Genomic DNA, 27,358 nt, shown 5'->3' with positions numbered 1-27,358 from the left:
AAAGTCCTATCATAATAATAATAATAATATTGAATTCACATACTTGATTTAATTTACGAAAGAATAACTGATTAAGTATTTGAATTCATTATTATTATTATGTAGTTATATGATTTCATCATTGAATTAAAAAATCAGTTTTAGAATCTTTTTTTTTAATTCACTATGAAATTCTTTAATTCAATGACTTAAAAATATGTTTTATGATATGTGTATTTAATTACATAACTGATCATAAAACATATTTATTTATTAGGAAACGGAGAAAATAAGAAATAAAACATTTGTTTTCAAAGAGAAAAAATAATACAAAGTGTTTATTGCTGATGAAACTATTTACACAATTAAAACGACGGTAAGTATAGTACATTTTAAAAGAACGTTAGATTTTGTTTCCACTGTCCATGTGATGATAACTTTACAACTGCCATATACTGTTCACTGATGATACTACTGCTGTTGATGTTGATGATGAAACGTAGATACAAGTCAATCTGTACATTGAAGATGATGTCCATACACACGATGACGATCTTTTACTCTCTGAAATGAAAAAAATTGAAAAACAAACTTAAAATTTATTTTATCTATAATCATGAACAAATAATAATACATACAAACACATTATAATAAAGAAGAAGAAGAAATGGCTACCTGCAATAATATGAAAAGAAAGTAATCAAAACAAACGAAGAAGAAGAATGAAGACATGATTACCTGTAAAAGTAAATACAGCAAACGACGATCATTTTTTTCTGGAGTTGATGAGAAAGTGTAATGAAATTCATTTAAGGACTTTCCTTTAGCTTTGAAGCATAGGAAAAGATATGAATAATGTCCACATAGGAATGATTTCACACTTTGAATTTGTTTATTATTAAATGTATAAGAAGTGGAATTTCTACGTAGAAATTGAATATGATGCATTACATATGGAGGAAATCCAAATGTATCGAAGTAGTGGGCACGGCCATCAGTATGAATATATACGGAAATCCAGTGTGTGCCAAGTTTGTTCGAGGGATCTGTATTTATGATGATAGCTGCAGGTAGTGGAACATGTGCTGGTAATTCATTGGCTGCATATACGCCAACGAAATGATTGTGAAATAAAGAATTTGTTTGCAAAGCATTTAATAAATCTAGTGTAGAGGACATCATGTATAAAAATGCAGACATGTACATATATGATATGATATTTAAATAACGTACCTTTAAAAATCCATGATGATGTTCCTCTGATGATCCACTTCTAAGAGAGATTGGAATTCTCCATACACAATGCAGGAGATAGGTGCTGGTAGAGGCTTCGTAAAATGAACTTCTAGACGAACACACCCATGACGTATAAGATTCCAATGCTGCACAGCGCTGGCTTCTCCATCTTGAGTAATGTCGAAAACAAAGATAGTGTATCCTTGTGGAAAGTCAAGGCGAGGAATATTGTTGCCATGATTGGAAAAGTGAATGCCTGATCCACAGAATAAGGTATGATATGAGGAAACATAGAGGTTGTTTTCGAAAATTGGTTGTAATGGTTTTGAAGGTACAGGTTTTCCATCAATGTATAGAGAGAAGAAATTGATGTCAAAATGTTTGAAATGAAATGGATTTGAAGTTATTGTTCCTGTATAGGCATCATTTTGTGTAAACGCCACAATCACTCGAGTTGGTAATACTCCCATAAATAAATTATCAATTGTTTTTGATTGAAGATCCTTTGGAATGACGAATGACTTCATTTGCACTCTTGTGAGAGGATATTTGGCTGTTGTTGATTGTAGAAGCTTGTTATGGGCTAGTTTTATTGTAGGACTAACATTAATCTTTTTAATATGTAAAGCAGCGTCTAAAATGTTCACTTTAGCCTCAACAGACGCATCACTAGCGATGAGACAAAAGTTTGGCTTTGCAGGAATTAACTTGAGACGTAATTCTACTCCTTGGATTAAAAATTTATCTTGATTAAAAATATCACAATGAAGATGTCCAAGCATGTCGAATTTTGCACTTTTTTTTGTTAATTCATAACGTTGTTGAAATCCTTTATTACCACTAGATGTTGCATCCATATGTCCAGCAGTATCTTGAAACCAGAATGCACATTGAAGATGAGTATTTTTAGCAGAATCATCATAATTTAACAGTTTTTCAATGTATGATCGATATGGATGATTATGAGATGGAAATGAAATCAGTTTGTTATTTAAATACACTTCCACTTCACTGAACATAGAATTTAAAAAGTCATTAATAGGAGCCACAGCTTTATCACTTTCACCAAATGCTGATCCATCAGGCTTAACGATTTGAGCTTCGATGTAAAGAAGAGTATGTGGCAGATCTATGTATTCATCACTTGTTCCTGGGATGACAAACTCTATAGGAGCATTATCAGCTAGTGAACTGATTGGTTTGTATGTAACAACATGATTATCCAATATACTGGTTTGCGTTGGTTTTGTAGAAAAAATATCTAGTTCACTTTTTACACACTCGCAGGATTGATGATGTAAGAAAGCCATAATGGTGATGATTTAATCAAAGATATCGTGTGATAACTTCCTCTTCTTATAAGACTGATTTTTCTTTGTTTTCTGTGTACGTTTCCTCTTGCCCTTCTTCTTCTTGCGCTTGATGATGTGTAATGATGAAGGGTTAAAGATGGAATGATGTGTAATTCTTCTTTTCCTTCGTTGATATCCAGATCCTAGCATAGATTTCAGTTTATTTTTTGCTTTGTCTTGCAAGACGGATCTCGCTTCACCCATTCGATGATGGAAGGATTCGTTAATAGGTTGATTGTCGATGATGACATCAGTAATAACGTTTGCTCCAGATTTTAATAATTCCTTTCCTACTGTTTTAGCTCCTTGTTTTACTAGTGGCATGACAGAACGAAATAATCCTCCAAGGAAACTTCCAATACCATGTCCAACTTGATAAGGGGAACCAACATAAACGTTTCCAGTTCCAGAAAGAGCTTGTTTTTGATAATATTGTAAATATGGATTATTCATATTTGTCGATGTTGACGCACTGGTCGAAAATGTAGTTTAACGCATACAGTTCCGAAAGTGAATGCCAGTGGAGAGCCTGTACTATCTCTTATATCTATTTTGATGTGTTCAAAATGCATCTTCTCTATAGGTACATAATGTGGCGGATTAAAAATTTCTATAACACTACTTCCAAATGTATGATTCACAGGATTCATATTTATGATACGTAATAATGGTGCTACTGTATCTCCAACAAATACAGATTGAATTACATCACAATACACATACATTGTAGATGGAAGTCCTAAACGTAAATTTGGAATGCTTTGGCCTTGTTGCATATCCTTTAAATCAACGCTTGGATCAAACCCCAACATCGCACTAACACTTGGTGATAATGCAACGTCTACATCTATGTCTTTATGAAGACGTCGTATAAAACAGGTATTACTCTCACGAGTATAAGAAATATGTAAATTTGTGAATCTGTTGTACGTATTTATTATCTTTATCAATTCTGATATGTCAGTGTAATAACGTACAGGAATAGTTATAAATTTCCATTCATCACTTTTTGCAGGTTTGTAAAAAATTTTATTATTTTCGTCATTAATATTTAATATTGAATGAGGATAATGAATTTCAACAATAGCCACTTCCCACTTTTCATGGAATTCCATTCTTTGATGAAGTTTCGTAGTATATGATGTTAAGGTGTTGTCAGGAAAATATTCCATAGAACTATTACTGGGAAGCGTGACGTAAAAATCTCCATCAGGTTCCATTGTACTTCTCGATCTTCTTTACGGATGATGCAGGTATCCAGGAATCGAAAGAAGAAGGATATCCTTTCCAATGAACAAGATATTCTTTTCTGCTGCCTTTTCTTCTTGTACGTATGATTTTATCTATGTAAAATGTCTTTGATAACGTCACAGGTTGTAATTCCTCTCTGTAAAATAATCCATCCAGTGGTTCCTTGTTTAAATCTTCAATTTCATAAACAGGTGGATCTCTTGGTATTATCTTCTTCACTTTAAATATTTCCCAAGTCCAATTTTGCATATATCCTTTATCAAATGTACGTTTAGTTTTACTAATTCGTACTGTATCACCTATCTTAAGATGTTTTGAGAAATTTGGATTCTTCTTCGTCTTCTTCTTCTTTATTTTATTATCATATTGATTATGCCATACTTGTAATAGGTTATTTTGAGAAACATTTTCAGGTGACATCTTTATGCTTGAATGATAACCTTCATTGTATGATTTCACAAGAAGAGGTAATACATTTAAATAATTATACGTTTGATACTTTGTAAAATACTTCCACATTTTTTCTTTTAGAGTTCTGTTAAAACGTTCTACAATACTAGCTTTTATATCAGGATTTTTAGTTGTAATATGTTTTATTTTATTGTCCTCTAAGTACTTCTGTATTGTTTTATTAGTAAACTCACTTCCTTTATCTGTTCGGAATGTAATTGGTTTTCTGTCTTTGAACACAAGTTTCAATGCTTGTTTGCTCAGCGTACGAAGAAGATCTCCGTGTTTTACTCTTGGAGACATATTGTCAGAATGAAGAAACACAGTTTAAAACAAACATTATAAACACATCTTCTTCTATTTCGATGGAACATAAACGTAATGATAAATATCATCAGGAAAAATATTTGTTTGAAAACGAAGTTCATCTGGCGTATCCTGTTTTAAATCAATAAAGAAATATCCATATGGTAACTTTGTTGCGTCGTTGAAACTTTCTTGAAGAAATTTTGGATTCTCAGGAGTTAATTGATAACTTAAATGTTTAATTTGTGATTTATCTCTTGGATTTTTAAATAATACGAGATAAGAACAATTTAAGCTCATATCTCTGCTTCCTTTTCCCTGATGAAATATGTTTTGTGTAATAAATAGTACACTAAGATTTCTATGATGAGAACCCTTTGTAAAGAAATCAACTATATTGCGGTTCACTTCACACATTTGATCATCAATAATAATAAGATGTGGTCCAGTTTCAGGTAAAAAGTCTTTTGTTCGAGGTAATCCTTCAATAAATTGTACTTTTGTCGAAATTTCTCTGTATGCATTTTGCCATTCTGCATAGTACCAATAAATATGACGAAACGATGTATTAACCACACGTGATAAATTGGACAGGAATCGTATTACAAAGGAAGTTTTTCCACATCCACTTGGTCCGGCAACAATACATGAAAAGGGATGTTTCCACGTCGTGTCCATGTTAAAGAATATGATCATTCTTTCTTCATACGTATATTTATAAAGGCCTTATTACATTTCTCTTCTTCTTTTGTTGGAAGTAGTGTAGCCATATGGAAGAGTATCATATGAATTTGGTATTCTACGTCGTTTAATATAATTTATCTTATAAATTTTTGTTTCGGGCATGCTGACGATAGTATGGTCTTTCCTGCGGCAAATTTTTTTCTCATTGGTAATTTTTACTTCCGTGGGACGAGATTCTTCCTCTTCTTCTGCATCCTCTTCATTATCTACTATCATTTTCTTCATTACATCAAAATTTAGGTGTTTTGAAGATTCATAGTTTAATGAAAAGCCTCGTATCTTGCATACTTGAAACTCCTTCTTCGTGCTGGGATCAAAAATACGTAAACTGTAATTCTTCGGGCCCGCCGATACATATTCTGAAATATAGGCTTCTTTACCATATTCGAGGACTTCATTTGTTAAATCGCCTAAAAAGTCACCAGTTGGAATTGTACTTTCACCAGGTTTTTGCGTATAAATGACGGAATCAGTATCAAAATATAATACTCTTTCTTGTAGCTGATCTAAATATTTGTACAATTCTAATCTTGCTTGTGCTGTTGTGTATGCGGCTATGACAACATTTACTGTTGGTAGTGAAACAGGAACGTCATCGGTGTATTGCCAATATACATATAGCATGTCATCATTTACTGGGAATATTTGATGAACATCTATATCATGAGATGATAATTTCTCATATAAATCCTTGGGTTCATTAATAATGCTGACATGCCCCATGTTCTCACGTTGACCAAATTTTCCCCAAAATGAATTTAGCATTAATTTAGCTAAACTTCTAAGTGCTGGATTATGTTTAATTTTGTTCTCATCTAGACGTATTCCTTCCTTTTCATAAAATTGCTGAATGTACTTCTTCTTTAATTCATCTGTTTCACACCATGATGGCCATCCACTAGCTTCTGTTTTTGCTTTCAGGAAGGTGTTTATGTATTCTGCAAATAAGCCACCACTTTTTGTTTTTTCATCATATTGAACAACGTCATATGCCCATATTTCATGAATATCTATTATTTTGTATCCTTTTTCTAATGCCTTTCTTACTTCATCTGCTACCCATGTTCCATGTAGCACTCGGTCTTCATCGTTGTGATTACAAGGTGCTTGGTTTAATTCATCACAACATGTACGGCAGAGTGGAAACATCAATCTATCATTTGATTTATAAGGGAGTACAGGATGAAACAGTTGTTTTGGAGGCAAAATACTGAGCTTAACTAATCCTTCTACTTCTTCAATGGTGGGAATATTTGAATCTCCAGGCAGATAGATAGTAGGATGACGAATTGGAAACTTCTTAGTCTTAGAGATAAATGGGTACAAGGAAATAACATCTTTGTAATTTATGGTCTCTCCTTCAGATTCTTGTGCTTTATGATACAAACGTATGGCATTCACACGTCCTCCATAAAAAGCGTCACGAGGTTTTAATGGTGTTTTCTTTGTATACGGATGATTACTAACATACTTCTTCATCTCTTCATTTCCTGCCAATTGTTTTTTAAATTCACAACCCCATATTTCATGCACTTCACAGCCAAAATCTTTTAATTTTTGGATTTTCTTCTTTGTTGCTTCATATCGAAATTCCATGGTATCTGTAGCATTGTTATAGATGGGTTTATCTCTGTCGTTAGGGTAGCAGTAGATACAACCATGTGTGAAATCGCCTTCATACTCCCAGACGTGTATTTTTCCTGTATTGGGATCTGTCCATACACCATCTACTTTCATTGATGCTATTCGTTTTTCCTTACTACGTGCAGCATTGGTAATTTGGATGTTTCTGGTTTTTTCTTCCCAAGCTATCCATTGTACTGCTTCAACTGATTGTACATCTCTCCATCGATATCCGTTCTTTGGTATGATACCAATTGTATTTTCCTTTAAGAAATTTCTACGATATACCAAATTACATGCACTGGCAATTGTAATACATTCAAGTAAGGGATTGACATTAGTTTCAGATTCAAATGTATTCATAAATGAAATACAGGCTTGACGTAATACCTCGACATCCTGTACACAATACTTGATGAGTTCTTCTTTCATTTTAAAGGTGTCGTTTTGATGTTCGGTATACCATTGGAGAAACTTGCGTCTTTCGTCTACTTTCATAGTATCTGCTCCATAATATTTAATGTCTGGAAGCGGCCCTTCATAGGTTTGGTTCTCACGTCGATTAAAGAAGTGTGGGAAATATCCTTTGCACGATTGAAGTCCAAATGCAACACTTAATTTACTTAAGGGCATAGGAAGAAAGCTTAGTGAATCGATGAAGGTTACGTTTCCTATTTTAAGAGAGAGAATTTTTGCTCCATTCATGATTACTTCTGGAGTCCAATTCATCTTCTCAACCATGGTCTTAATGATGAAATGTGCGTCATATCCCTTTGAATTATGGGCAACACAGGTTACTGATTTAATGTTTGGTCGACGTTGTTGAAGATGTTTTAGAAAATCTTCTATTACATTTTCTCCGTCAAAAATATTTTCTCGCTTTCCACAAATGACACAATCATTCTTGATGTTGTTATCTTCATAGCATTGGTAGCATACATGTTGACTAACCAAGACATTAGGTATATGTTCATATATGTTTGCGTCCTCGTCTTCTATTTTCGTATCTTGTGTGCATTCAATATCATAAAACAGAATCATAGATTTCTTCTCCACGATGATTTTTTCATTGGCTTTTTTCGATTTTCTTCTTTCATTCACTTTCATGTAACATTCATGATTGGGTGGTACAATAGCATAGCAAACATTGCAATAAGTTTCTCCACATACGTGAGAACGTTTTTCTTTCACTACATAAATTTTCAAACACTGGGCACAACATTTCACAATGGAACATAAAGGCTTTCCATTTTGATACGACGCTGACTTGTGATAGTCATAGCATGACTGGCCATAAAATTCTCGATTACAATCATTGCATGTAATATGGGGTTCTTTAAAATCACATGGTGGCTTCTGATGACAACGAAAACATACAGCTGTACAATGTTTCAAATGTTCATGCTTTTTTTCATATTTCTTATGACAGCTTTCGCAATAAAAATTACAGCTAAAACATGCTGTCAAGCTTTCAATGACGTTGTAGTGGTTATCTATAAACAGTAAATTTAAAGCAGTTCTCTCGTTATCACTTGGTGGTGCTTCAAACATAACATCACTTCCTGAAAATCCCCTATACACTGTGATTTTATAATCCTTTAAATATTCCTGAAATTTACGAATTTCAGGAATTCCACCACCATGACTAAGATCTACATCGGCAGCTTCACACAGTTCTTCTGCTTCTTTTTCTATGATATATTTACTTTGAGTTTTTACATATCTATTATATTCAGTTTGATTTCTTCCCTTGTATTTTTTCAGTCCTATGGCAACGACGATTGCATGTGCTAAACATCTTGTGCCTTTATTCTTAATTGTGATAATACCACGTTTTGCCTTTACATATTCTTCAGTATTCAAAATATGTTGTTTCAAAGGACCTTGTCCTCTTGGCATACGTACATGATGAAAATTCACGATGCAATCTTCATTTATAAGAAAAGCCGCATTACTTTGCAGTACTTTCTCATAACTTATCCATAGAACTTCTGCTGAAAGATTTCTTGCTTCTCTGAATGACAACCAAAATGGACGATGTCCTTCTCTCTCGTTTGTGATTGTTATTCCTACGTAATCATGCTGGTCCACATTACGTAGTAAATAATCTATTAGTGCCCGTAGACTTGCTTCAATTGCCGTAAAAGGGTTTTCATCTGCACGCACGGGGGCTAGACGGAATCGTAGCATTCTACCCTCCATATTGTATCTTCTGTATTGTCTTCTTCGTTCTTCTATTATATGAAATCTATTGTGTCCATCATTACGGTTGTTATTTCCGAATCCTACTTGTATATTTGAATTTCGTTGTGCTTGAAATACGTCTAGCAATTCGTCCATTCTTTTTTCTATATCGTCTAAATCGACTTCCATTTCTTCGTGTTCTGCACTAGCCTCTGCTAATATTTCCATAATTGAGGGATATATTACTTCTTCTTCTTCTTTTCTGGGGTCGGGAAACAAATTGTTAATCCAATTTTCTAGTTCATTCGTGTAAAACTTATCATCTTCTTCTTCTATCTTCATCTCTTCCTTATTGTAATCCTCTCCTATTATTTGGGAAAACGTGAGATTTAGCAGCTCTTCTTCATTTCTCCTTTCTTCGACGTCTTCTTCTGTTCCTTCTTGCAACCACTTTATAATTTCTTTAATACGGCCTGATGCTTCTTCTGTTATCGTTCTATTGCTAGCACTGTTCAATATTTGTAATAGTTCTTCTTCATCATATTCTTCTTTTTCTACTGGAATTTGAATTTCAATAGTTTCTCTTTCTTCTTCTTCTTCTTCTGTTGCTGCTTCTTCTATTCTTTCTTCTTCTATTTTCATTTGTTCTTCTCCGTCTTCTTCTTCTTGCATTTTTTCATGATGATCTATTTCCATTTCTTCTTTTGCGTCTTCTTCTTCTTCTTCTTCATGCATTTCTTCTTCTTCTTCTTCTATCCCGATTATGGCATTTATTTCACTTAAAAGAACTTGCGTTTCGTTATTTACGCCCACTACCTCTTCTTCTTCTTCTTCTTCAATGTCATTAATGAAGACCGTAATCTCCTTCAGTAAATCTTGCGTACTCTCTTTTGCCATTTTTCTTCCTCAGATGTATATATACGTAATGCAATATATGTAAATGGTATATGTAATAGTATATAATAGGATATATAAATCTTATTTAAATGGAATATATATATGTATATAAATATTTTGAAAGGGTATATAAGCGTTTAAAAGAATATACGAGTAAGTAAAATGTGATATATAAGTAATTAAAAAGGAATAATAATAATAATATCAACGGGAATAGGGTAAAGGATTACACTTATCTTTATTTGTATGCAACCTAAAATAAAAAAGAAATGAATTTTGTTACTTATAAATCAATATATATATTAGATATATAAATATATACTATATAAGACAGAACTTTATAATGTCAATGAAATAATCTCTCATCATACCTTTTAAATATTTTTAACTTTTCTTCCTATTCCACGGGATGAGGAGTGAAACAAATGTATGTTCACAATCTCTTTCAAATGTATTGACTAATGAAGATATGTAGATTACACGGCCTTTTATACTTATTCTGTTTTAGAATTTTATCGTTAATTTTAGTGAACGCGAAATCCGTATTTCCTCCTCCTCCTCCTCTCTACACGTCTTTCTTTTATACTGTCATTAATTTTAGCGACCACAAATTCAATGCTATCTTCTTTACAACTTAACGAAAAGATGCTATTGACTTTCCCCGGAAAACCGTTCCTACATGTGTCTTATTCATATGCTCCCCTTAACGTGTGAATGAGGGATGGAAGACATTTTAAACTAAAAGATTTCATCTCTTTTTCTTACGTGATACAGCGTTCATCTTTAGTGCACGGGAAGTCACAGATTGGAATCCTGTCACGATATGGAATCAACACTAGGAAAACTATGGAATCCATACTAATATTGTTTATTTTATATTATTTTTTACGTGTATGAATATTACCCCCGTGAGCCCACAACTTTTTACCCCTTAGATGTCATGTTACTGATTTCAAAGTGACTTTATTGAATACAACACCTTCGAAAACTATAGAATCGATACTAATGTTGTTTATTTTACGTGTATGAATATCACCCCCGGGAGCTCATCACTTTTTACCCCTTAGATGTCACGTTACTGATTTCAAAGTGTCTTTATTGAATACAACATCTTCGAAAACTATGGAATCGAAACTAATACTGTTTATTTTAAATTATTTTACGTGTATGAATATCACCCCCCGTGAGCTCACCACTTTTTTACCCCTTAGATGTCATGTTACTGATTTCAAAGTGACTTTATTGAATACAACACCTTCGAAAACTATAGAATCGATACTAATGTTGTTTATTTTACGTGTATGAATATCACCCCCGGGAGCTCATCACTTTTTACCCCTTAGATGTCACGTTACTGATTTCAAAGTGTCTTTATTGAATACAACACCTTCGAAAACTATGGAATCGGTACTAATATTGTTTATTTTAAAATATTTTACGTGTATGAATATTACCCCCTAGGGAGACCCCGTGAGCTCACCACTTTTTTTTTACCCCTTAGATGTCATGTTACTATTTTCAAAGTGTCTTTATTGAATACAGCACCTTCGAAAACTATGGAATCGGCACTAATATTGTTTATTTTAAAATATTTTACGTGTATGAATATTACCCCCCTAGGGAGACCCCGTGAGCTCACCACTTTTTTTACCCCTTAGATGTCATGTTACTATTTTCAAAGTGTCTTTATTGAATACAGCACCTTCGAAAACTATGGAATCGGTACTAATATTGTTTATTTTAAAATATTTTACGTGTATGAATATTACCCCCAGGGAGCCCCTCGACAAGTGAACTTTATGTTACATAATATTATTACATGAGTACTGTACTTTGATCTAAGGGGACTCGGTGAATCAGTGGTAAAGCGTTCACTTGTGATGCGATAGGGGACCTTGGTGATTTAGTGTCCACGTCTCATATAGCCTCGCTGCTGAAAGGGACGCTATGACAATATAGATGAAAGTATTTTACAAGTACTTATTGTCTTTTCGAGTGCAAAATAATACGCGTTCAATACTACACAGAGGCTTGTAGTGTTTGAGCCCCGTCGCCCAAAGCTTGGACCTCTCCCAACAAAAAATTTCTTAATGCACGCCTGTGTACATAGCTAGTATACGAATTCTATGACGGGATTCTGAGCATTTTAGAAGAAATTGATGATAATAATAGGGAATATTTTAACTACTTTCGTCCTTTTAAAGTAATATCACATACAGCTTAGACTATAATATGGAGAAAACTGTATAAAGTTCAACTTCCTACATCCACTTAAAGAAATGGAGAAATGTTCTCTTATTTGAAAATAGACAATTGTTTTAACTTGAAGATTTGTGCCCCATGTTGAAATCGTGGGGTTCTGTGGATCAGTGGTAAAGCGTTCACCTCCGGTGATTGGGGTCCCTGGTTCGATCCTAACTCTTGCCGTGTGAACTTTGTGGTGCATATAGCCTCGCTACTGAACGGAACGTTAAACTCAAAAATCAATCAACATCATATGACATAGGTAACGACATCCGAGATGAATAAGCAACACTAGTTTTGTAAAGTTTTAGATCTCAAACACTGTTTTAATATTACCTAAAACACACACACACATACATATCTTCGCTTCGTGTTGTCTGAAACCATGACCTAAGATAATGTTGACGCGACAGCTGGAGAACAACATTGAAATACAAAACATGTTCTGTTATCTTATTTTTCTGCTCTTTGCAAGTAGACATTGCAGATACAGAAACTCTCTCTCAGTTCGTTGACTTGTGTATGTGTATTTAACGTTAGATTTCACACTTATTAACAATAGAAAATTATGAAATTAACTTCAGTGCCTCAGTGGTAGAGTGTTCACCTCTGGTGCATGAGGTCCCGTACAGAAACTCTCTCTCAGTTCGTTGACTTGTGTATGTGTATTTAACGTTAGATTTCACACTTATTAACATTAGAAAATTATGAAATTAACTTCAGTGCCTCAGTGGTAGAGTGTTCACCTCTGGTGCATGAGGTCCCGTGTTCAAATCACGTCTTTTTTTCTATATACTTGTCATTAATTTTAGCGACCACAAATTCCCTGCTTCCTTTACAACTTAACGAAAAGATGCTATTGACTGCCCCCGGAAAACCGTCCTTATCATTTCATTTTTACGTTCCAGAGGGCACGGTGGCTCAGTGGTAGAGCGTTCACCTCAAGTGCTTGGGTCCCTGATTCGATCCCAGTTCGTGCCCTATGAACTTTGTGGTGGACAAACATCATATGCGTGGATTTCCCTTCGGAGTTCAACAGTTTCCTTCCACTTTCTTCATTACATCATTTCATTCATTTTTTCATTATCACCTCACCTTCATTAGCCTAGTAGACGTAACCGTAGGACGTAAAACTCGATGGACAAGACTGTCCCCGGAAAACCGTCCTTATCATTTCATTTTTACGTTCCAGAGGGCACGGTGGCTCAGTGGTAGAGCGTTCACCTCAAGTGCTTGGGTCCCTGATTCGATCCCAGTTCGTGCCCTATGAACTTTGTGGTGGACAAACATCATATGCGTGGATTTCCCTTCGGAGTTCACCAGTTTCCTTCCACTTTCTTCATTACATCATTTCATTCATTTTTTCATTATCACCTCACCTTCATTAGCCTAGTAGACGTAACCGTAGGACGTAAAACTCGATGGACAAACACCGTGTACGTGAATTTAATGCAACATTTCATTCATTCATTTCTCATTACCATCGTCCCGGCTGGAGCTCATGTGATTCGGATTCCACGTTAATCAGTAGGTCCACGTCTCATATAGCCTCGCAGCTGAAAGGGACGCTAAACTAAAATCAACTCAACTCATCAACTCATCATCACCGCCTGCATTAGCATAGCCGACATAACTGTAAGACGTAAAACTTAGTGGTTCAGATTCCACGATAATCAGTAGGTCCACGTCTCATATAGCCTTGCTGTTGAAAGGGACGCTGAACTAAAATCAACTCAACTCATCACCATCGCCTCCATTAGCATAACCGACATAGAAAGACAGACAGAGCTTGATGGCTTTATTGTTGGACGTAAATCTCTTCATTGTTTAAAAGATTTCATTTACAAACAGAAAGACAGACGTATACATCATATTATCAAAATTAAAATACCAAGTCTACAGACACTTCTTGCGACAATTGCAATGCGAACCAGAAAACATTCAAGAATTCCATCTTATCATTTTTCTTAGAAGCATCATAGAAGTTCGCTTATGTGTTTTTAACTAGGGCAGTCTTGTTATCTCGTTGTAGTACGTATCATCAAAACATTTGACAATGGCATCTTATCTGTTGTTCTTGAAACTAAACCATTTTAAGATGAAGTTCAATGTACTAACAAAACAGAGGAAGAAAGAGACTAACAAAACAGACATTCACATATGTGTCTGTGTGTTTTTTTTTAAATGTTAGAACATGAACGGAACTTTGAATAAATACACTTGTTCTTTCAACTGCCTTTATAACTAAATGAAGAAAGAACATATATATTTTACTTACCTATTTTAATAAGAACGAGCGGTATCACAAAACACACATACACTTCAGTTTTAGGTTGAAAACACAATCAATTGATAGGATTTAATCCTAAGAACTTAAAGCACAAAACACTCACTACAGTTTAAGCTGAAAACACAATCAATTGGTAGGTTTCAATCGTGGTAACTGAAAGGACTCTGATGAAGATCCGGTAGACGTTCAAGAGTCTTTGCGGGAGGGGGGCGGGGCTTGGAAATTCAAATTAGCTAACCAATACAAGGCGACTAGATAAGGCGTGTTTTTTCATGAACCTATAGCTGATGGTAACCCTAAAAGGCATGTTTCATCTTGTTTCTAGCAACATGATGTTCTCAAAGGCTATGAACATAACAACTAAACAGGAAGTGATATCGATTTACTTAGCACAGCAGATATCATCCTGTGAATATTCATATAACACACTTCACACCCTACGTTTTAAACAATATGATATGCTATGAGAAGTTTCCATTATTAGAATTTGCTCAATCAATGGAATCCATTCGCAGGAGGTGTGGGGGAAAGGAGTGTATAGGTATATGTTTCGTTATGAGACTTATATCTGGTTTCATGTCTCACGTCTTTAAAAAAATTGTGAAATACAATATTTACCTTAGCAACTAAGCCAATTTCGTGAGAGGCTTTGATCATTTGACTATCACGTCTTCTACAGACACTTTGTGGGAATAGGGCCAAGGGGCTAATCAACATGATTTTGCATGAGTATGTGTTTCGTTATGAGACTCATATAGTGTGTCTCATCTCACGCTTTTAAAAAAATCATGACATATAATCTTTACCTTAGCAACTAAGACCAATTTCATACAATCTCCTGAGAAGCTTCGATCATTTGAATATCATGCTTTCAGTTCATATTCTCCAGACATCTCGTGGGAATAGGACCAAGGGGCTAAATCGCTTATGCTCTTTGAAGACAAAAATCAATCAATCAATCAATTGGGAAGCTTCGATCATGATAACTTCTGTGCTAGCCGTAAAAGGCTATAAACATAGCAACTAAAGGCTTGTCGAAACTTGCCTCCCAATTCCAGGGGCTATGAACATAGCAACTAAAGAGGAGTAGGGGGTAACGGGGGTTCAAATAAACCAAAATTTTCCCACGCGCTTCTGTACTACCCGTAAAAGGCTATGAACATAGCAACCAAAGGCTTGTCGAAACTTGCCTCCCAATTCCAGGAAATGACACCGAATTCTAGGAAAACAAGATAATTTTTTGCTGACTCGGCCTTCTATACGCCGGGACATCTACTTGCGTATTTTGCACGAGTACATGTTTCATCCGTATCATATCATCTTACATCAGGAACTATCTGGCAATGATTTTCATGCCAGATTGCAATTTTGTCTATGGTTGGAAGGTATGGAAAACAGACAGCGCAACTTCATATCCACCATCTTGTTTAGCGATGAAGCTACATTTACAAACACAGGACACATAAACCGACATAATATGCATTATTGGGCTAGGGAAAATCCACTATGGCAGAGACAAGTTGCTCATCAGCATCGGTGGTCTCTTAATGTATGGTGTGGAATCCTTGGTAACCATATCATTGGGCCATATTTTTTTGATGGACGTCTTACTGGTGATACCTATGCCGCATTTATCAGTGATGTACTATACCCGGAGTTATTAGAGAATATTCCTTTCGCTGAACGTATAAGAATGTGGTCTCAACATGATGGTGCCCCAGCACACAACGCACGCCAGGTCAGAGCCTTATTGGACCACCGTATGGCGAATAAATGGATTGGGCGTCGAGGTCCTATTCACTGGCCTCCACGATCTCCTGACCTAACCCCACTTGATTTTTTCCTCTGGGGTTATGTTAAGGATCGGGTAATGTCCAACGAACCAACAACTACTGATGATATGAAGGAGCGTATCCAAGGTGTGTGTGCATCTATCACTCCAGAGATGCTACATGATGTACGAACATCCCTATGCCGCCGCTTACGGAGGTGTGTGGAGCAGGATGGAGGACATATCGAGCATCATTTGTAACATGGTAAGTGTTGAAATTATTTGCTTTACAGTGATAGAAATTACAATTTTTAACATCGCAGATACCCGTAGAATTACTAAACGTTATTCTACTACTTTACAGGATATTAGGTTGTGGTAATGCTGTTGTGACAGGCTTGCCTGAAATCAAAACAACTTTTGTAGTAAGCTGTTTGGTATTTCACGATCTATCAAAGAGGTATCACTCGCCCTATGTTGCGATTTGAAAATTCCATGTACACCCCTCCATACAAAAGCGGAACGAGGGAACTTCTTTAACACAAATTTCAGGCTTTCTGTATTGTACATTGACTCTTAACACTTTTCTTATTTGATACGTAGTTCGCTTGATATTGGCGTGTAATACTCAATTTGAACACTGCACTTTCTATCTGAATGTGGAACCACTTTTGGCGGCCATTTTGAAACAGGCTTGCCCTAAATGAAAACAAATGTTGTACGAAGCTGTTTGGCTTTCCATGATCTATCAAACAAGGTATCACTCAACGTATATTCCCATTTGAAATTTTGAAATTGGTCACGGGGCCTCATGATTAGGGCCTTAGGGACACCACGACAACATCATTCCACATTGCCTATGATGTTTTCGTTTTTCATTTTTTGTTTAATCGTTTCCTACTCATACGTTTCCGATTTATAAGTACTGGAAATTTTATCGGATACCGGACCATTTTTGGGGCCCATCTTGAAAACGGTGCCCCATATCAAAAATTGTTTCCTACAAAAATTGTTCAATTTTTCAAGCTCTTTCGAACGAGGTATCACTCGACCTATGTTACCATTTGAAAATTTCACGTTCACCCCCCTCCCCCCAAAATGGGGGGCGGGGGAAACCTAATGTTTGACTCATTTCTTAGGCCCCTCTGTATTGTACATTGTCACTTAATATTTTTCTTATATGATGTATAGTTCGTGAGATATTGGCTTGTAACACTTACTGGAAATTTTATCGGATACAGGACCATTTTTGGGGCCCATCTTGAAAACGGTGCCCCATGTCAAAAATTGTTTCCTACAAAAATTGTTCAATTTTTCAAGCTCTTTCGAACGAGGTATCACTCGACCTATGTTACCATTTGAAAAATTTACGTTCACCCCCTCCCCCCAAAATGGGGGGCGGGGGAAACCTAATGTTTGACTCATTTCTTAGGCCCCTCTGTATTGTACATTGTCTCTAAATATTTTTCTTATATGATGTATAGTTCGGGAGATATTGGCTTGTAACACTTATTTTGACTCACCCTGTATATATATATATATATATATATATATATATATATATATATATATATATATATATATATATATGGGAACGTCTTACCCGTCCCCCCCCCCCCCCCCAATGTTGAAGACAGATTTGCGCCTATGGTACTCATCAAACAATTACAGCAGTGTTTACCTGCTGCTAACATAGAACTGTTGAGAAAATTCTCTCTTCTTGCAGTCTCAAATGCTCTTGTAGTTCTAAAGGAATCCTTAATCCCCTTGTTGGAAATTTCACACTTAGATAGGGATAGAATTACAAACATCGAATTACAGTGGCAAAAATTGACTGTTGTAAGGTGGAGTAATACCAGTAAATCAACGGATTTCTGGTGTGAACTTTCCAATTACCGAGATGCTAGCGGTGAAAATCCTTCTAAAGAACTAGCGGAATTTGCGATATCTCGTCTTCCGTGGCAGTACGCCGAGGTGGAAAGGATATTCAGCCAGTTAAATCTGAATAACAAGGACAAGGAACCGCATGCAAATCAGCATGGTGAATGCTATATTAGGGATTCGAGTAGGTTTTCGGAGGGGGGAAAAACATGTGCTGCCATAATTATGAGCTTCAGGCGTCAGTTTTCAAAACTATTGGGTCAGTTGAAGCAGATAGATCTCAACCAAGACCATCATCGTCAGAATCTTTACCATGTACTTCATCTTCCCATGACGATGATGAAATCGATGACCTTGCTATTTTTCTCAATTACACGGGCGGCTCTGGCGGGGGGACAAGGGGGACGCGTCCCCCCTAATATTTTGAAGTACAAAATATTCAAAATTTTATTCTAATTTAATTTATTTAATAACGACAGAATAGCATATAAATAATAATAATTATATTTATTTGGTGTCATATTCTGACTGTGAAGCGATTATAACAGAGTTCTTGATATATCTCAGGGGTAGTGGCGAAGCATAATCTCACAAGTAGGGTAGGCCAAACAAAATAATAACACAAATAACATTTAATGTATCATTGCGGTTGTCAGACGTCCCGGTTTTCAATGAAAGAATTAACTGTCCCGATAAAGGCTTTCGGGACGCCTGTTTGTCCCGGCTTTTCTTCTTCAGATGAACTATTATGTCTCACCTAAAAACGGAAGGTTTTCGGAAGATTTGTGTAACCAATTAATTTTATTAAACAAACAAGAGGGAGTTTGAAATAACATCCATTCTTTCGTTCAGTAGGTTTTTTTAGTTTCTAGCGGGAAAAAGATTTTTAAAATATTCAAGAGGGAGAATATGTTATGTAAATTATTTCTTGAATATCACTTCAATGGAAAAGAACGTATTTTTCCCCGTGACTGTGTATACTACTATTTTATACTTCAATCGACAGCGCATAACTGCTTCATTACTGGAAGTTCAATCAACAATGGCGATACTTGTCTCAGTCGCTACATGTTAACTGCATTTAATATGTGTATTTCGTCCTGTCTGCCGTCTTCTTAGACAATTTCTTCTGAGAACTGAGTTGCCTTTAATATATTTTACCATGTGCGGATAAATATTTCCAAAGATGCTGTGCACGCATTCAATAATTTTGAATTTATATATTTCTTTTATTCGATAACATTTTCAGTAATTTTTAGGCTAAAATTCTGTAACTACCAGGGCCGGATTTCCCAATAGGCCCGGTAGGCCCGGGCCTATGGCCGCAAACTCCCAGGGGGTGCACGGCCGAGAATAAAATTGAAAAAAAAAATATCTAGAAATAAAAAGAAATAGCCATAACTTAACATATTTTTTTGAATTGATTAAAAAATTAGACTGATAAAGCATTCTGATTTTAAAGTTCATTGGAACAAATAATTGTTGGTAAAGTTAAACTATTTTTCAACATTATGCATCAACTTCGTTACAACATTGATCTCAAACACGGGAGAACTGGCTGTTTTTTTTTTTTTTTTTTTTACTTATTTACGGTACTTATTTTTTACTACAGAGGTTTTTTTTATTTATTTGCCCAAATGGATAAATTGAACAAAACCAAAATTATTCACTAATCTTTTGTTAATACATTAACGGTATTTTGTTAAGCCCAGAACCAAGTAAATTCCTCAAAAAACTTGCAATGATAAAATTGCATCGTGGAGTGGTGAGTAGTAATCGCGGGACTTGAGGCCATTTTTCCGCCCCCTGGAGCATGGCGCCCGTCGCCGCCGCCAAAATTTTGCGCCCCGGGCGCCCGGCGCCCATTTTTGGGATTACGTGGCCCGGGGTCAATGACCTAGGGGGCGCCCGCCGCCGCCGAAATTTTGCGCCTCCTGGCGCCCATTTTTTGGGTTACGTGGCCCGGGGTCAATGACCTAGGGGTACATAGGACCACCCCTTTTAGATTTTGGTAGGGGTACCATGGCCCACCCCCTAAATTTTGGCAGGGGTACCTAGGACCACCCCCTTAAATTTTGGAAATTACCAAATCTAAAAATTTGGTGTGGTAGCCTAGGACCATAGTATGTACCTCTATCAGTATTGGGTGTCTATGTCGTTCCCTTTCATGGGTAAAACATTGCCAAAAATTCAAATTTCGGGGTTTTTTGACCTAATTTATCCTCTTGGATGAGGTGTTATTATCCTATATAGTTATATGGTCATGTATAGGGGTCCATTACCTTTCATAAGACGTGGATATATTAATGCACCCCTTGAAAAATTTGGGAAGGGTACCTTGGCCCACCCCTTAAATTTTGGAAATTGACCAATTTAAACATTGGGTATTATAGTACAGGACCCTAATATGTATTATGATAAATTTGGGTGGTCCACCTCGTTCCCTTCTAGGGGTACAAAATTGCCAAAATATAAACGTAAGCAATACGTTATAGCACGTGTTTGGTTTTTGGTCGATTTTATCCCCTTTGATGAGGTGTTATTATCCTATATAGTTATATGGTCATGTATAGGGGTCCATTCCCTTTCATAAGATATGGGTATATTTGTGCACCCCTTTAAAAATTTGGGAGGTTTACCTTGGCCCACCCCTTAAATTTTAGAAATTGCCCAATTTAAACATTTGGTATTATAGTACTGGATCCTAACATGTATTATGATAAATTTGGGTGGTCCACCTCGTTCCCTTCTAGGGGTACAAATTTGCCAAAATATAAACGTAAGCAATACGTTGTACCACGTGTTTGTTCTTTTGGCCCAATTTATCCTCTTGGATGAGGTCCTACTACCTTATATGGTTATGTATAGGGGTCCATTACCTATCATAAGAAATAGGTACATTTGTGCACCCCTTTAAAAATTTGGGAGGGGTACCTTGGGCCACCCCTTTAATTTTGGAAATTACCCATTTTATATATTTGGTATTATAGTATAGGACCCTAATAGAGATTACTATAAATTTGGTTGGTTCACCTCGTTCCCTTTCATGAGTACGAAATTGCCAAAAAATATAAACGTAAGCAATACGTTATACCACGTGTTTGGTTTTTGACCTAATTTATCCCCTTGGATGAGGTATTATTACCCTATATAATTATATGGGCGTATACAGGGATCCATTACCTTTCATAAGACATGGGTATATTTGTGCACCCCTTGAAAAATTTGGGAGGGCTACCTTGGCCCACCCCTTAAATTTTGGAAATTGACCAATTTAAACATTGGGTATTATAGTACAGGATCCTAATATGTATTATAATAAATTTGGGTGCTCCACCTCGTTCGCTTTCATGGGTAAAGAACTACCAAAATTAAATTTCGGAGGTTATTGACCCCTATTTAACACGTTATATGGTTTATTACCTCTATATGTTTATGTTCTCTTTTAAATTTGGGAATTATAAAATAACAAAATTCGGTAAACGTTTTCTAGGACCCATTGGTGTTCCTCTTATGGCCAAATATTCAAAATTTAAAGGTTATTGACCGGCTTTATTATTGAATAAGTACAGGATTTATTATTTTTTCATAAGACACAGGTGTATTTGTGTACCAATCTTAAATTTTGGGAAGGGTACATTTCTTATTGTCATATCAATAATTGGTAATTGTTCTTTGGGTAAATCATTGTGAAATATTAGTATGATCACGTGATCAGTTATTGACCTATGATGGGATTAGGAGTCCAGGACATTGGTACATTTAAACTTTGTAGGATAATTTGAGAATGCGTCATTGGTATTGATTATTACAGCCAAATATAAACGTAAGCAATACGATGTACTACGTGATTGACCTTGATGAGGTAGTGTACAGGGATATATAGCTAACCTTATTGAATCTTATGACTCATAGTCTTAAGGGAATACATGCTACAACACTGGCAAAGTTATTGTTGATGCAATTTGATTGGTTAATCACTATCTTTCGTGCCATCTGATTGGCTGATCACTATATTTCGTGCAATCTGATTGGTTGCTGATTTTCAAATCTTTGCTGCATTCAGTTTTAAGTTTTGTTTAACATTTAAAAATCTTGGTTTCGTTCAACATTTTGCACTCACTGATATATATGATCAAAACCGTTTATTTGTTAATCGAATAGTTAAAAACCGGATAAAGTTTGACGGTTAACCGTGAAACGTAAATTTTTTTTAGTTTGAAAATTTTTTGTTTGAAAGTTTTTGTTTGAAAACTCTTGTTTCAAATTTGTTTGAATTTTTTTGTTTCAGAATTTTGTTTGAAATTTGTTTCAAAATTTTTTGTTTGAAAATTTTTGTTTGAAAATCTTTTGTTTAAAATTTTTTCTTCGAAATTTTTGTTTTGAAATTTTTCGTTTCCAAATTTTTTTGTTTAAAATTTTTTTGTTTCGAATGTTTTTTCAAAATTTTGTTTGAAAATTTTTTCGTTTTAAAATTTTGTTTGAATTTTTCGTTTCCAATTTTTTCGTTTCAAAAATTTTGTTTCAAAGTTTGGTTTGACATTGTTAAAAGTTTGTGCACTCATTAGTAAAGAACCGGAACTGTTTAGAACTAAAACCTCTGGCAACATTGTGGTGCAATAGTACACGTCAGAACATGATAATGCAACGTCATCAGTTTTGCATCATATATAAGTATCGTTCGAGTTAGTATTCATGATAACATCATCATGGCTACTTGTCTGCAGTTTCTAAACACACGTGATGTGATTAAATCATTTAACAAGATTACTGATTTACAACAGAATGTACCTTATAGAATCTTAGCTAGCCAAATGATCCCTACAAAGTTTGGATTAAGAATCGTAGTGAAGCTTGAAAATGATAAGAATATAATTTTACCAGCAAGATATTTACCCATGGAAGCATCAAAACAAGAAGAACTGCTGCGTTTCTTAAATACTGGATCTGTATCTTTATGTTACAAAGGATTCTTGGGTCGAAGTCATCAATTTGAATTTAGTACCCAGCCAGATTCGTCAGCAATTGTGATGAAATCATGAATTCAAACGTCAGCACATTCCTTTGACGTCAGACATAGTTGTATGAATTTGGTTGGTCAGCATGACGTCAGTAACTGTGATGAAATCATGAATTCAAATGTCAGCACATTCCTTTCCTATGACGTCAGTAATAAATATAAATCAACCAATACACTGTCATCCCACGAAATCATTTGAGTAAGTGCGTTTCAGCAGGAAAGATGTGTACTTCTAACGATAAAAAGTTCATCTTCGCAAGCTATTATCCAATAAATATATTTCAAACAAAACATGTGATGATTGGTATCAGTGCTAGAACATTTGAACCTGTGATTCGATTGGGCAAAGCAGAACAATTTGGTGTACAACTGACCTGTGAAGAGTGGCAAATATTATGTTCACGAATCGACCAAACGAACGATTATTTTCATGATGAGCTAAATGTGACCATAGTCAAATCATTCGGCAGAAAAACATGAAGCGGTGCTGCGTACAGTCCTCGAAGAGAAGATGGTGCTGTTACGTAAAAAGAGTACATTCCATGCCCCTCGCAACATGGTGTATCTAACACAAACTGAATGGAAAAAATTCATCAGCGTATTTCAGTGTGTGAAACATGCAGTGGAAGTGTGCAACAAAACAAGTATATTTCTGAAAAAGTACTATTTTGAAAAATGTGTAATGCATATTGTACAACATGTATCTAGATATTGTGATGGTTGTCAACATCGTTCGTGGGTGCATACCTGTATTGATAAACAGTTTATTTGTGATCAAATGGACATTGAGTTTCCACCAATTGATATTGCAATAGACCTTAAAAGACTTCAATTGGAATTAAAATTATATGCTAAAGACAAACTAGTGCAAGAAGTTCAAAATACATTGTATCGACAATATCCAGATCATATATCTGGTATGGATGTATGTGGAGTGTAATAAAATGATCCATTTCAATGAATTGTGTTTTTTCATTTCAAGTACAACCCCATATTCTGACGTGTACTATTGCACCACAATGTTGCCAGAGGTTTTAGTTCTAAACAGTTCCGGTTCTTTACTAATGAGTGCACAAACTTTTAAAAATGTCAAACCAAACTTTGAAACAAAATTTTTGAAACGAAAAAATTTGGAAACGAAAAATTCAAACAAAATTTTAAAACGAAAAAAATTTTCAAACAAAATTTTGAAAAAACATTCGAAACAAAAAAATTTTAAACAAAAAAATTTGGAAACAAAAATTTCAAAACAAAAATTTCGAACAAAAAATTTTAAACAAAAAATTTTCAAACAAAAAATTTTTCAAACAAAAAATTTTGAAACATAAATTTCAAACAAAATTCTGAAACAAAAAAATTCAAACAAATTTGAAACAAGAGTTTTCAAACAAAAACTTTCAAACAAAAAATTTTCAAACTAAAAAATTTTACGTTTCACGGTTAACCGTCAAACTATCCGGTTTTTAACTATTCGATTAACAAATAAACGGTTTTGATCATATTTATCAGTGAGTGCAAAATGTTGAACGAAACCAAGATTTTTAAATGTTAAACAAAACTTAAAACTGAATGCAGCAAAGATTTGAAAATCAGCAACCAATCAGATTGCACGAAATATAGTGATCAGCCAATCAGATGGCACGAAAGATAGTGATCAACCAATCAAATTGCATCAACAATAACTTTGCCAGTGTTGTAGCATGTATTCCCTTAAGACTATGAGTCATAAGATTCAATAAGGTTAGCTATGTATCCCTGTACACTATCTCATCAAGGTCAATCACGTAGTACATCGTATTGCTTACGTTTATATTTGGCTGTAATAATCAATACCAATGACGCATTCTCAAATTATCCTACAAAGTTTAAATGTACCAATGTCCTGGACTCCTAATCCCATCATAGGTCAATAACTGATCACGTGATCATACTAATATTTCACAATGATTTACCCAAAGAACAATTACCAATTATTGATATGACAATAAGAAATGTACCCCTCCCAAAATTTAAGATTGGTACACAAATACACCTGTGTCTTATGAAAAAATAATAAATCCTGTACTTATTCAATAATAAAGCCGGTCAATAACCTTTAAATTTTGAATATTTGGCCATAAGAGGAACACCAATGGGTCCTAGAAAACGTTTACCGAATTTTGTTATTTTATAATTCCCAAATTTAAAAGAGAACATAAACATATAGAGGTAATAAACCATATAACGTGTTAAATAGGGGTCAATAACCTCCGAAATTTAATTTTGGTAGTTCTTTACCCATGAAAGCGAACGAGGTGGAGCACCCAAATTTATTATAATACATATTAGGATCCTGTACTATAATACCCAATGTTTAAATTGGTCAATTTCCAAAATTTAAGGGGTGGGCCAAGGTAGCCCTCCCAAATTTTTCAAGGGGTGCACAAATATACCCATGTCTTATGAAAGGTAATGGATCCCTGTATACGCCCATATAATTATATAGGGTAATAATACCTCATCCTAGGAAATAAATTAGGTCAAAAACCAAACACATGGTATAACGTATTGCTTACGTTTATATTTTTTTGGCAATTTCGTACTCATGAAAGGGAACGAGGTGAAGCAACCAAATTTATAGTAATCTCTATTAGGGTCCTATACTATAATACCAAATATATAAAATGGGTAATTTCCAAAATTAAAGGGGTGGCCCAAGGTACCCCTCCCAAATTTTTAAGGGGTGCACAAATGTACCTATTTCTTATGATAGGTAACCACCCAAATTTATCACAATATATGTTAGGATCCAGTACTATAATACCAAATGTTTAAATTGGGCAATTTCTAAAATTTAAGGGGTGGGCCAAGGTAACCCTCCCAAATTTTTAAAGGGGTGCACAAATATACCCATATCTTATGAAAGGGAATGGACCCCTATACATGACCATATAACTATATAGGATAATAACACCTCATCAAAGGGGATAAAATCGACCAAAAACCAAACACGTGCTATAACGTATTGCTTACGTTTATATTTTGGCAATTTTGTACCCCTAGAAGGGAACGAGGTGGACCACCCAAATTTATCATAATACATATTAGGGTCCTGTACTATAATACCCAATGTTTAAATTGGTCAATTTCCAAAATTTAAGGGGTGGGCCAAGGTACCCCTCCCAAATTTTTCAAGGGGTGCATTAATATATCCACGTCTTATGAAAGGTAATGGACCCCTATACATGACCATATAACTATATAGGATAATAACACCTCATCCAAGGGGATAAATTAGGTCAAAAAACCCCGAAATTTGAATTTTTGGCAATGTTTTACCCATGAAAGGGAACGACATAGACACCCAATACTGATAGAGGTACATACTATGGTCCTAGGCTACCACACCAAATTTTTAGATTTGGTAATTTCCAAAATTTAAGGGGGTGGTTCTAGGTACCCCTGCCAAAATTTAGGGGGTGGGCCATGGTACCCCTACCAAAATCTAAAAGGGGTGGTCCTATGTACCCCTAGGTCGTTGACCCCGGGCCACGTAACCCAAAAAATGGGCGCCAGGGGGCGCAAAATTTCGGCGGCGGCGGGCGCCCCCTAGGTCATTGACCCCGGGCAACGTAACCCCAAAAATGGGCGCCAGGCGCCCGGGCGCAAAATTTTGGCGGCGGCGGCAGGCGCCATGCTCCAGGGGGCGGAAAAATGGCCTCAAGTCCCGCGATTACTACTGTGGTGTTTAAGCAATTAACATATAGGCCTGATATAATTTTTTAATAAAGGTTTTTATGAAAGTAACTTTAACCAGACTAGGGGGCGGAAAAAATTATTGGACCTAGAGGCGCCAAAATGCTAAATCCGGCCCTGGTAACTACCTACTCTAGTACAAGAAGTGAAAGTTAAACACATAAAGGTAGGTCTATGCCTCTTTTTTAATTTTGATAGCTCTGCCAAACTTTTGGAGAGGCTGCGTAAGTCTTTCAAGACATTTAGTTTTTGTTTATTTCTTCTGAATTTAGCGTAGATGTATTTTTTCTTGCTAATGCTAAATTCGTATTTCTTTTAGGATAGTGTTTCTGACTCAGGTGATGACGCAACAATCATACATGGCAGGGTGTCGTAATTGGCGCAATATTTGGGAC

General features: G+C 35.4%; 2 protein-coding genes across 2 annotated transcripts; one reads left to right on the top strand and one right to left on the bottom strand.

Moving 5' to 3' along the window:
• Positions 1–305: 305 nt before the first annotated feature.
• Positions 306–3,970, bottom strand: LOC145663640 (uncharacterized protein F54H12.2-like). The gene is made up of 2 exons (XM_081729740.1): positions 1,213–3,970; positions 306–543 (listed from the first exon to the last, which is right to left on the bottom strand). Exon 1 carries the CDS (start codon positions 2,523–2,525, stop codon positions 1,215–1,217), a length of 1,311 nt encoding a protein of 436 aa, XP_081585866.1. The 5' UTR covers positions 2,526–3,970; the 3' UTR covers positions 306–543; positions 1,213–1,214.
• Positions 3,971–14,879: 10,909 nt separating this feature from the next.
• LOC145663639 (uncharacterized) lies at positions 14,880–17,296 on the top strand. Its single transcript, XM_081729739.1, has one exon. It carries the CDS (start codon positions 15,854–15,856, stop codon positions 16,586–16,588), a length of 735 nt encoding a protein of 244 aa, XP_081585865.1. The 5' UTR covers positions 14,880–15,853; the 3' UTR covers positions 16,589–17,296.
• The last annotated feature ends 10,062 nt before the right edge of the window (positions 17,297–27,358 follow it).

Source organism: Thermobia domestica, chromosome 11 (genome assembly GCF_964235325.1).
Source record: "Thermobia domestica chromosome 11, izTheDome1.hap1.1, whole genome shotgun sequence".
NCBI lineage: Eukaryota > Metazoa > Arthropoda > Insecta > Zygentoma > Lepismatidae > Thermobia > Thermobia domestica.
The sequence above is the reverse complement of the archived record's forward strand: the minus strand, read 5'-3'. Positions and strand labels throughout refer to the sequence as shown.